This window comes from Nothobranchius furzeri, chromosome 6 (genome assembly GCF_043380555.1).
Source record: "Nothobranchius furzeri strain GRZ-AD chromosome 6, NfurGRZ-RIMD1, whole genome shotgun sequence".
Taxonomy (NCBI): domain Eukaryota; kingdom Metazoa; phylum Chordata; class Actinopteri; order Cyprinodontiformes; family Nothobranchiidae; genus Nothobranchius; species Nothobranchius furzeri.
The window spans coordinates 8,658,447-8,671,615 of record NC_091746.1 but is presented as its reverse complement, the minus strand read 5'-3'; the positions used below and the strand labels follow the sequence as shown (position 1 = coordinate 8,671,615).

General features: G+C 42.5%; 1 protein-coding gene across 1 annotated transcript; it reads right to left on the bottom strand.

The window, feature by feature from the left end:
• Positions 1 to 848: 848 nt before the first annotated feature.
• Positions 849 to 2,698, bottom strand: LOC139070238 (uncharacterized). Its single transcript, XM_070551962.1, has 2 exons — positions 1,040 to 2,698; positions 849 to 959 (listed from the first exon to the last, which is right to left on the bottom strand). The coding sequence occupies exons 1-2, from the start codon at positions 2,478 to 2,480 to the stop codon at positions 943 to 945; spliced, it is 1,458 nt and encodes a 485-aa protein (XP_070408063.1). The 5' UTR covers positions 2,481 to 2,698; the 3' UTR covers positions 849 to 942.
• Positions 2,699 to 13,169: the final 10,471 nt, after the last annotated feature.

Sequence of the window (13,169 nt, the reverse complement as noted above, 5' to 3'; positions counted from 1 at the left end):
ATGTAGTCCATACGAGCTCGGAGAAGGAGACAAAGTGAGACAGCCCACACGATAGATAGCATTTGATGCAAAACAAAGAACTCAATCAAAACCTATCTATGGGTGCCTCTGGGAAAATGTGGGTGCCTTTTGTGAATTATCTAAAGAAGAAATGTACTGCACCCTGTTCTACGTGTCATGTAAAAACGTGATGCAGGGAAAACACAAATAAAAGAAAGTAAATCCTAACTGATATGTGCAACTCAGCAGGCTGCATTAATTAAAGGCATATATATAAAGTAAATAATCATGAAAATGAAGGGCAAATTGGCTTGTGGCCCTTTAAGGGAAATAGTAACAAAATAAAATTAACTTTGTAATCAAATATAATCATGCTACACAAAGCACTAATAAAAAGATAGAGATGTAAATCAGTTCTAAAAATGTAAATCAGTAGGTTAGTAATCCCTAAAGATGTGAGTTAGTAACAGGACCCTGGCTGGAGGCAGGTAACCTGAAAAAAAAACCCAAAGGATATCACATTTGTTAAAAATTCATCCCACAAACGAGAGAATTTGTAACGGTCCACCAGTCAGTGGAAAAGAATCCGGTCAGAATAGAGTCGGTCAGAATAGAGTTTTGAATCTGGTATTGCGGACCCACAGAGACACGAGTTTGGACGTATCTGTGGGAGCAGGCTCATAAGCGATTTGGTTATCAAACTGTTTGTATCTTGTGTTACGAACCCACAGGGAAACTTGTTTGAATTTACCTGAGGGTTCCGTTTGGAACTGGAGCGAAGCTGATGGTTTAGCTGTTAGATCAGAACCTGATTTTACCTGCTCAAAGTTGTGTTGCAGCTTAACGGAGGCGACTTTGTTGTGATCAGAAATAGTAGTGAACTGGAAATGCGAAAATGATGCTCGCAAAGCGGGAGGAGGCTCCCCACCCCCCTTTTGTTTCTCAAACGTATGCCGTGTCTGTGAGACAGGAGAAGCATAACAAAGAACAGTTCTTAAGCTCTTAAAAGCTCTATTACCAAGAAGATGCACATTGTCACCTGAATCGTGCTGAAAGAGTAGGTGTTCAGATGTCCAAAGACCTGGAGGTGTTGGACTTGGAGGTTCTGAAAAGGAGTGATCCAAGGATGGTTGTGTCACGGGTGTCAAAGCCAACCTAGCCATGTTTAGAATCAGATACAGACATGATGCTAGCTTTGGGAACATGGTCTGTCCTGAAAACTGAAGCCAAGAATACTTTATACCCAAGAATGATGGAGGTTCCCACACAGAATCAGAAAAACCCGGTTTAACCAGAGTATCTACAGACTGACTAGAACTCCGCCCCGTAGAAGGTGCAGCACCTAACTCCGGGTCGGAGGTCAATGTTGTCAGCCGAATTGGTGGAAGGTCAGTGTCGATTTCTGCAATGACCCGCCCGCTCGGAGGAGGCGTTCCCCCGAACCGGTTGAAGTCCGCAACGGAAAACTCAGAGCCACTCAGCACCCCCCCTTTGTCAGGAGGGGCCCCGAGCAGAGCATCACTGCACGCACCTACACCTCCCGGGCCGGGTTGCCTTCCCGAGCCCGTGAGAGAGGTGTGCGCAGCAACCACCGAGCCACCTTTAATATCGCCACTGACCACAGGACTGCTGGAAACCGCAGGGTTTTCTGTGTCGTCGTGGTCACCTGTAAGAGAAATCACAGGAAAGAGAGCACAGAGGCCCGAGACTAAGTCACACCCCTGTGAAAGGAGAAAAGAATTGGCCACCGTATTAGCAGAGGTCACAAACTGAAAAGTGACAAGGTCATTCACATAAAGGTCAAGATGTCCGGGCACAAACCCCTTAAATGGCATGGTAGCTCCGTCCGGAGACCACAAGTGTTTCACGGCGGCTGACTTTTCCATCACGCCCCGATAAAGAAGCTGGTTTGTGCATGAGGCGGACTGACGAGTAAAACAGACCTCTGACTGAAGCGGTGGGTCACAGCCTGAAGATTTCACACCCATGCTGGAGAGATGGTCAGCCTTTAACATGGATGACAGAGGAGAAGCATTAGGAAACAAAGGGTTAAGCACAACCTGTTTGTCAGAGAGGTTAACCATAGGCTCAAGAGATTTATTCATCTTAAAAGCAGCAGAGAAAGTGTTGTTTATTTCAAACCTTGATGTTGATGGTGGGTTTTTGACCCCCTGGAAGAAATAAAAGTAAAGAAAAAGTGTTGTGACCGCAAACAGCATGTTGTTTGAATTCACGTCATGAATTGCAGACCAGAACCACCTCCGACCCAGTGCAGCTGGCACCGAACCGCAGCCACTAGTCCCCACTGCTCCGGACCGGTGGCACCCGCCTAAAACGGGCCCGTTCGGGCGGGCGGAGGGACCAGCGATGCTCGGCCGGTGAACAGTCTCCTGCGTCATGGCATGTTCTGGAAGCAGAACGTCAGAGAACCTTACACCAGGTGTAACAGTGCAAGAAAGATTTTGTCGTGTCTCGTCCATCTCCCATTAAGTTCAGAGCAACTCGCGTTTTTACCTTCTGAGCCGACGTAAAACTCCGGGCAGATTCCTTAATATGTCTCACACAAACAAGGACTGTCCGTAGCCTACTTAACTTTATGACACAGGGTAAAACAAGGAATTGTTGATAGAGAAATGAATACACACAACTTCACAAGATGGAAGAAAAAGGCATGGAACCGAGCAACGGAGGCTGTGAAAGCCGACCCGATCACCGGTCCAAAATAAAAATAACAAAAAAAAATAATAAACCCTACGCTGCCGAGATACTATCAGACGGACAAACGTAGCAAAATGTAGATTCTACACACCGTAGCGATTTACAAGAACCACCGCCAATGCGGGTTTTGTGAGGACACAGACTGACTGTGTCAGAAATGGTATGACAATCTAACGGGACGCGTTCCCTTTTTGTCTAACTGTGGTGCTAGCTTAGCTCTCCGGCCAGGTCTAGCGTTCTTTGTCTGTAGCGACCAGACTCAAACTTTCCCGATTAACAAGTAGGCATCTCGCCCCGCTTGTAATACGGACTTTAAAAAGCGTACGCAATCTGAATGCAGTAACGCGTGACGGCCATAACCCGGCTTACGACGTTTACCGTGCAATCAAGCAACAGTAGGTGCCTACGGGCATTCCGTTCAGATTCCGTTTCTATAAGTCGCCCATGCAATGGAGATATTTTCCACAATAACTCGCCCACAGTGTCAACACACTGAGACGAAAGGTGTCCGAGAATGTAGTCTCGGTTCTGAGGTTCGGAGAATTTAGTGAGCGGACCAATTTCCGGTTAAGTTCAAAATAAGACATCAAAGTGAAACACAGAGAAAAGCGTTGTTTGTAGCTTTTAGATGTAAGAAATCAGACATATCGCAGATATAGAAGACTGGATACGCTCGCCATTAAATGTAGCGTTATGGATTTATGCTCTTTTATGAAAGAGAAACCATGCTACGTATTAATTCGGAATATTAATTTTAATAAATCAATAACCAAATTTTATATTGTTCAGAAGACTCAAAGGTTGTTTTCATCCATAAACTGCCGATAATATCTGAGTGTCTGTGTTTCAGTTCAATGAGGAAACAAGTTTGAAGGATTAAAAGTTTTAATTCTTCAAATTAAACTAATGATTTTGAAAATTGACAAACAGGAAATAACAATCACATTGGCAACTTTGTGGGACAATCTTTTAACAGTTTATATGCTGTTCTTGCTCAAATAGACCTTCTGGTGAATTTATGAAGATTGAGAATGTTGTGACATGAATGCGTGTGTGAGTCTGATTTTGCTTCAAGAAGAAACAGGTGTCTGAGTGAAGTGATGGTTTGGATAAACTTAGGTCTTATCAGAGAACTGCATCAAACGCTAAAACCGTGCTCTGTCTCACCGAACTCTTGTGGACCCTCTTTCGGATCCGGGCCGTGGAGGATGTTGTGGTTCATCCAGATGACACCGGCGGCTGACAGGAGACATAGGTGTCGAACGGAACCGGTCCTGAGTTGCCCTCGGTACACGTGGATGGTAGAGCGTTTTATCGATGCGCTTTCTTAAGTTAATTCACTCAGAAATCAAAAGACTCGGTAATGAGTCTTCGTTAGAAGTCGCGATTCAGCTATTCTGCCTGGCTTGGCAGAAACAGCGTGAAAGGGGGGAAGAACGAGCCAACAGGCTCTGCCCCCCCTTTGGTTTTCAGGTCTGTTCTCTCTCGTTGTCCAACACGAACTGCTATCAAAAGACTGAAAACTTACCAAAAACCTTTCTCTTCTCAAAGCAAACGTGCGTCATCAAATGTGTCTGGAGTTTACTGTGAGCAGGTGTGTGTGGATGTGTGTGAATGTTTGTGCTTGAGTGTGAAGGTCAGTACCACACATTCAACATTATCTACTTAAGTGTGGATTCATTAATCCATTATAATTACCCCAAAGCATACTAGTCATTCATTTGATTAAACACATTTATGATGAGCAAAATGATAATGGATATTTTAACATTAAAATCAAGAAAAAGAAGTTTAAACTTTATGTTTTGACTTGGTCTGGGTACAACTCATGTAAGCACATCTTCTGGTAGACTGCAGGTGGCAGATGTTATGGTTTCCTCCCAGACTCGCTGGCGTTCAGGTCTTAATCTGTGGGTGAAAGTTCTCAGCGACCCAGCTATGACCCAGCTGAGTCCAACACCACCATTGTGACAGAAAACTCATATTTCCTCACGTTACAATGATGTGAAATTGTGCTTCGTGCAACATAATTCTGGGTGCCATTTACAAACCATAAGTGCTAATGACTCCATTCCTTTTTGTGGTTGTAGGGGCTGTTGATTGGAGTACATTAAAACAAATCTGATCTCTCTAGGACATTCAGAGGCCAAGTTATAAGCCCACAAATGTGTTCCTGGACTACTTTAAATTGACACCAGATCCGGTGACCTTTGGGACATGGTTTGACCCCCTTAGGAAAGTGCTATCATCATGAAACGTTCAGATCACTTACAACTCAATAGATTCTACCTTCCTGTAACGTTGTTGCCTGATTGGACCTTGTTTTCACACAAATGAACCCAGAATGATGTGAAACTGTGCTTCGTGCAACATAATTCTGGGTGCCATTTAAAAACCATAAGTGCTAATGACTCCATTCCTTTTTGGGGTAATGGGGGCTGTTGATTGGAGTACTCTAAAACAAACCTTACCTCTCTAGGATATTCAGAAGCCAAGTTATAAGCCCACAAATGTGTAACTGGACTACTTCTTTAAAGTGACACCAATGCCTGGTGACCTTTGGGACATGGTTTGACCCCCTATAGGAATGTGCGATCATCATGAAACATTCAGATCACTTACAACTCAATAGATTCTCCCTTCTTGTAACGTTTCAGCCTGACTGGACCTTGTTTTCACACAAATGGACCCAGAATGATGTGAAATTGTGCTTCGTGCAACATAATTCTGGGTGCTATTTACAAACCATAAGTGCTAATGACTCCATTCCTTTTTGTGGTTGTAGGGGCTGTTGATTGGAGTACATTAAAACAAACCCGATCTCTCTAGTACATTCAGAGGCCAAGTTATAAGCCCACAAAGGTGTAACTGGACTACTTCTTTAAAGTGACGCCAGGCCCGGTGACCTTTGGGACATGGTTTTACCCCCTATAGGAATGTGCGATCATCATGAAACGTTCAGATCACTTACAACTCAATACATTCTGCCTTCTTGTAACGTTTCAGCCTGATTGGACCTTGTTTTCACACAAATGAACCCAGAATGATGTGAAATTGTGCTTCGTGCAACATAATTCTGGGTACCATTTACAAACCATAAGTGCTAATGACTCCATTCCATTTTGTGGTTGTAGGGGCTGTTGATTGGAGTACATTAAAACAAACCTGATCTCTCTAGGACATTCAGAGGCCAAGTTATAAGCCCACAAAGGTGTAACTGGACTACTTCTTTAAAACTACACCAGGCCCGGTGACCTTTGGGACATGGTTTGACCCCCTCTAGGAATGTGCGATCATCATGAAACGTTCAGATCACTTACAACTCAATAGATTCTACCTTCTTGTAACGTTTCAGCTTGATTGGACCTTGTTTTCACACAAATGAACCCAGAATGATATGAAATTGTGCTTCGTGCAACATAATTCTGGGTGCCATTTAAAAAGCATAAGTGCTAATGACTCCATTCCTTTTTGTGGTAATGGGGGCTGTTAATTGGAGTACTCTAAAACAAACCTGACCTCTCTAGGATATTCAGAAGCCAAGTTATAAGCCCACAAAGGTGTAACTGGACTACTTCTTTAAAGTGACACCAGGCCCGGTGACCTTTGGGACATGGTTTGACCCACTATAGGAATGTGCGATCATCATGAAACGTTCAGATCAGTTACAACTCAATAGATTCTACCTTCTTGTAACGTTTCAGCCTGATTGGACCTTGTTTTCACACAAATGAACCCAGAATGTTCTGAAATTGTGCTTCGTGCAACATAATTCTGGGTGCCATTTAAAAACCATAAGTGCTAATGACTCCATTCCTTTTTGTGGTTGTCGGAACTGTTGATTGGAGTACACTAAAACAAACCTGATCTCTCTAGGACATTCAGAAGCCAAGTTATAAGCCCACAAATGTGTAACTGGACTACTTCTTTAAAGTGACACCAGGCCTGGTGACCTTTGGGACATGGTTTTACCCCCTATAGGAATGTGCGATCATCATGAAATGTTCAGATCACTTACAACTCAATAGATTCTACCTTCTTGTAACGTTTCAGCCTGATTGGACCTTGTTTTCACACAAATGGACCCAGAATGATGTGAAATTGTGCTTCGTGCAACATAATTCTGGGTGCCATTTACAAACCATAAGTGCTAATGACGCCATTCCTTTTTGTGGTTGTAGGGGCTGTTTATTGGAGTACACTAAAACAAACCTGATCTCTCTAGGACATGCAGAAGCCAAGTTATAAGCCCACAAATGTGTAACTGGACTACTTCTTTAAAGTGACACCAGGCCTGGTGACCTTTGGGACATGGTTTTACCCCCTATAGGAATGTGCGATCATGATGAAACGTTCAGATCACTTACAACTCAATAGATTCTACCTTCTTGTAACGTTTCAGCCTGACTGGACCTTGTTTTCACACAAATGGACCCAGAATGATGTGAAATTGTGCTTCGTGCAACATAATTCTGGGTGCCATTTACAAACCATAAGTGCTAATGACTCCATTTCTTTTTGTGGTTGTAGGGGCTGTTGATTGGAGTACATTAAAACAAACCTGACCTCTCTAGTACATTCAGAGGCCAAGTTATAAGCCCGCAAAGGTGTAACTGGACTACTTCTTTAAAGTGACGCCAGGCCCGGTGACCTTTGGGACATGGTTTGACCCCCTATAGGAATGTGCGATCATCATGAAACGTTCAGATCACTTACAACTCAACACATTCTGCCTTCTTGTAACGTTTCAGCCTGATTGGACCTTGTTTTCACACAAATGAACCCAGAATGATGTGAAATTGTGCTTCGTGCAACATAATTCTGGGTGCCATTTAAAAACCATAAGTGCTAATGACTGCATTCCTTTTTGTGGTAATGGGGGCTGTTAATTGGAGTACTCTAAAACAAACCTGACCTCTCTAGGATATTCAGAAGCCAAGTTATAAGCCCACAAAGGTGTAACTGGACTACTTCTTTAAAGTGACACCAGGCCCGGTGACCTTTGGGACATGGTTTGACCCCCTATAGGAATGTGCGATCATCATGAAACGTTCAGATCACTTACAACTCAATAGATTCTACCTTCTTGTAACGTTTCAGCCTGATTGGACCTTGTTTTCACACAAATGGACCCAGAATGATGTGAAATTGTGCTTCGTGCAACATAATTCTGGGTGCCATTTACAAACCATAAGTGCTAATGACGCCATTCCTTTTTGTGGTTGTAGGGGCTGTTTATTGGAGTACACTAAAACAAACCTGATCTCTCTAGGACATGCAGAAGCCAAGTTATAAGCCCACAAATGTGTAACTGGACTACTTCTTTAAAGTGACACCAGGCCTGGTGACCTTTGGGACATGGTTTTACCCCCTATAGGAATGTGCGATCATGATGAAACGTTCAGATCACTTACAACTCAATAGATTCTACCTTCTTGTAACGTTTCAGCCTGACTGGACCTTGTTTTCACACAAATGGACCCAGAATGATGTGAAATTGTGCTTCGTGCAACATAATTCTGGGTGCCATTTACAAACCATAAGTGCTAATGACTCCATTCCTTTTTGTGGTTGTAGGGGCTGTTGATTGGAGTACATTAAAACAAACCTGATCTCTCTAGTACATTCAGAGGCCAAGTTATAAGCCCGCAAAGGTGTAACTGGACTACTTCTTTAAAGTGACGTCAGGCCCGGTGACCTTTGGGACATGGTTTGACCCCCTATAGGAATGTGCGATCATCATGAAACGTTCAGATCACTTACAACTCAACACATTCTGCCTTCTTGTAACGTTTCAGCCTGATTGGACCTTGTTTTCACACAAATGAACCCAGAATGATGTGAAATTGTGCTTCGTGCAACATAATTCTGGGTGCCATTTAAAAACCATAAGTGCTAATGACTGCATTCCTTTTTGTGGTAATGGGGGCTGTTAATTGGAGTACTCTAAAACAAACCTGACCTCTCTAGGATATTCAGAAGCCAAGTTATAAGCCCACAAAGGTGTAACTGGACTACTTCTTTAAAGTGACACCAGGCCCGGTGACCTTTGGGACATGGTTTGACCCCCTATAGGAATGTGCGATCATCATGAAACGTTCAGATCACTTACAACTCAATAGATTCTACCTTCTTGTAACGTTTCAGCCTGATTGGACCTTGTTTTCACACAAATGAACCCAGAATGATGTGAAATTGTGCTTCGTGCAACATAATTCTGGGTGCCATTTAAAAACCATAAGTGTTAATGACTCCATTCATTTTTGTGGTTGTAGGGGCTGTTGATTGGAGTACACTAAAACAAACCTGATCTCTCTAGGACATTCAGAAGCCAAGTTATAAGCCCACTAATGTGTAACTGGACTACTTCTTTAAAGTGACACCAGGCCCGGTGACCTTTGGGACATGGTTTGACCCTCTATAGGAATGTGCGATCATCATGAAACGTTCAGATCACTTACAACTCAATAGATTCTACCTTCTTGTAACGTTTCAGCCTGATTGGACCTTGTTTTCACACAAATGAACCCAGAATGATCTGAAATTGTGCTTCGTGCAACATAATTCTGGGTGCCATTTAAAAACCATAAGTGCTAATGACTCCAATCCTTTTTGTGGTTGTAGGGGCTGTTGATTGGAGTACACTAAAACAAACCTGATCTCTCTAGGAAATTCAGAAGCCAAGTTATAAGCCCACTAATGTGTAACTGGACTACTTCTTTAAAGTGACACCAGGCCCGGTGACCTTTGGGACATAGTTTGACCCCCTATAGGAATGTGCGATCATCATGAAACGTTCATATCACTTACAACTCAATAGATTCTACCTTCTTGTAACGTTTCAGCCTGATTGGACCTTGTTTTCACACAAATGAACCCAGAATGATCTGAAATTGTGCTTCGTGCAACATATTTCTGGGTGCCATTTAAAAACCATAAGTGCTAATGACTCCATTCCTTTTTGTGGTTGTAGGGGCTGTTGATTGGAGTACACTAAAACAAACCTGATCTCTCTAGGACATTATGAAGCCAATTTATAAGCCCACAAATGTGTAACTGGACTACTTCTTTAAAGTGACACCAGGCCTGGTGACCTTTGGGACATGGTTTTACCCCCTATAGGAATGTGCGATCATCATGAAATGTTCAGATCACTTACAACTCAATAGATTCTACCTTCTTGTAACGTTTCAGCCTGATTGGACCTTGTTTTCACACAAATGGACCCAGAATGATGTGAAATTGTGCTTCGTGCAACATAATTCTTGGTGCCATTTAAAAACCATAAGTGCTAATGACTGCATTCCTTTTTGTGGTAATGGGGGCTGTTAATTGGAGTACTCTAAAACAAACCTGACCTCTCTAGGATATTCAGAAGCCAAGTTATAAGCCCACAAAGGTGTAACTGGACTACTTCTTTAAAGTGACACCAGGCCCGGTGACCTTTGGGACATGGTTTGACACCCTATAGGAATGTGCGATCATCATGAAACGTTCAGATCACTTACAACTCAATAGATTCTACCTTCTTGTAACGTTTCAGCCTGATTGGACCTTGTTTTCACACAAATGAACCCAGAATGATGTGAAATTGTGCTTCGTGCACCATAATTCTGGATGCCATTTAAAAACCATAAGTGCTAATGACTCCATTCCTTTTTGTGGTTGTAGGGGCTGTTGATTGGAGTACAATAAAACAAACCTGATCTCTCTAGGACATTCAGAAGCCAAGTTATAAGCCCACTAATGTGTAACTGGACTACTTCTTTAAAGTGACACCAGGCCCGGTGACCTTTGGGACATGGTTTGACCCCCTATAGGAATGTGCGATCATCATGAAACGTTCAGATCACTTACAACTCAATAGATTCTACCTTCTTGTAACGTTTCAGCCTGATTGGACCTTGTTTTCACACAAATGAACCCAGAATGATCTGAAATTGTGCTTCGTGCAACATAATTCTGGGTGCCATTTAAAAACCATAAATGCTAATGACTCCATTCCTTTTTGTGGTTGTAGGGGCTGTTGATTGGAGTACACTAAAACAAACCTGATCTCTCTAGGACATTCAGAAGCCAAGTTATAAGCCCACAAATGTGTAACTGGACTACTTCTTTAAAGTGACACCAGGCCTGGTGACCTTTGGGACATGGTTTTACCCCCTATAGGAATGTGCGATCAACATGAAACGTTCAGATCACTTACAACTCAATAGATTCTACCTTCTTGTAACGTTTCAGCCTGACTGGACCTTGTTTTCACACAAATGGACCCAGAATGATGTGAAATTGTGCTTCGTGCAACATAATTCTGGGTGCCATTTACAAACCATAAGTGCTAATGACTCCATTCCTTTTTGTGGTTGTAGGGGCTGTTAATTGGAGTACTATAAAACAAACCTGACCTCTCTAGGATATTCAGAAGCCAAGTTATAAGCCCACAAAGGTGTAACTGGACTACTTCTTTAAAGTGACGCCAGGCCCGGTGACCTTTGGGACATGGTTTGACCCCCTATAGGAATGTGCGATCATCATGAAACGTTCAGATCACTTACAACTCAATAGATTCTACCTTCCTGTAACGTTTCTGCCTGATTGGACCTTGTTTTCACACAAATGAACCCAGAATGATGTGAAATTATGATTCGTGCAACATAATTCTTGGTGCCATTTAAAAACCATAAGTGCTAATGACTCCATTCCTTTTTGGGGTAATGGGGGCTGTTAATTGGAGTACTCTAAAACAAACCTGACCTCTCTAGGATATTCAGAAGCCAAGTTATAAGCCCACAAATGTGTAACTGGACTACTTTAAAGTGACACCAGGCCCGGTGACCTTTGGGACATAGTTTCACCCCCTATAGGAATGTGCGATCATCATGAAACATTCAGATCACTTACAACTCAATAGATTCTACCTTCTTGTAACGTTTCAGCCTGATTGGACCTTGTTTTCACACAAATGGACCCAGAATGATGTGAAATTGTGCTTCGTGCAACATAATTCTGGGTGCCATTTAAAAACCATAAGTGCTAATGACTCCATTCCTTTTTGTGGTTGTAGGGGCTGTTGATTGGAGTACATTAAAACAAACCTGATCTCTCTAGGACATTCAGAGGCCAAGTTATAAGCCCACAAAGGTGTAACTGGACTACTTCTTTAAAGTGACACCAGGCCCGGTGACCTTTGGGACATGGTTTGACCCCCCTATAGGAATGTGCGATCATCATGAAACGTTCAGATCACTTACAACTCAATAGATTCTACCTTCTTGTAACATTTCAGCCTGATTGGACCTTGTTTTCACACAAATGAACCCAGAATGATGTGAAATTGTGCTTCGTGCAACATAATTCTGGGTGCCATTTAAAAACCATAAGTGCTAATGACTCCATTCCTTTTTGTGGTAATGGGGGCTGTTAATTGGAGTTCTCTAAAACAAACCTGACCTCTCTAGGATATTCAGAAGCCAAGTTATAAGCCCACAAAAGTGTAACTGGACTACTTCTTTAAAGTGACACCAGGCCCGGTAACCTTTGGGACATGGTTTGACCCCCTATAGGAATGTGCGATCATCATGAAACGTTCAGATCACTTTCAACTCAATAGATTCTACCTTCTTGTAACTTTTCAGCCTGATTGGACCTTGTTTTCACACAAATGGACCCAGAATGATGTGAAATTGTGCTTCGTGCAACATAATTCTGGGTACCATTTACAAACCATAAGTGCTAATGACTCCATTCCTTTTTGTGGTTGTAGGGGCTGTTGATTGGAGTACATTAAAACAAACCTGATCTCTCTAGGATATTCAGAAGCCAAGTTAAAAGCCCACAAAGGTGTAACTGGACTACTTCTTTAAAGCTACACCAGGCCCGGTAACCTTTGGGACATGGTTTGACCCCCTATAGGAATGTGCGATCATCATGAAACGTTCAGATCACTTACAACTCAATAGATTCTACCTTCTTGTAACGTTTCAGCCTTATTGGACCTTGTTTTCACACAAATGAACCCAGAATGATGTGAAATTGTGCTTCGTGCAACATAATTCTGGGTGCCATTTAAAAACCATAAGTGCTAATGACTCCATTCCTTTTTGTGGTTGTAGGGGCTGTTGACTGGAGTACACTAAAACAAACCTGATCTCTCTAGGACATTCAGAAGCCAAGTTATAAGCCCACAAATGTGTAACTGGACTACTTCTTTAAAGTGACACCAGGCCTGGTGACCTTTGGGACATGGTTTTACCCCCTATGGGAATGTGCGATCATCATGAAACGTTCAGATCACTTTCAACTCAATAGATTCTACCTTCTTGTAACGTTTCAGCCTGATTGGACCTTGTTTTCACACAAATGGACCCAGAATGATGTGAAATTGTGCTTCGTGCAACATAATTCTTGGTACCATTTACAAACCATAAGTGCTAATGACTCCATTCCTTTCT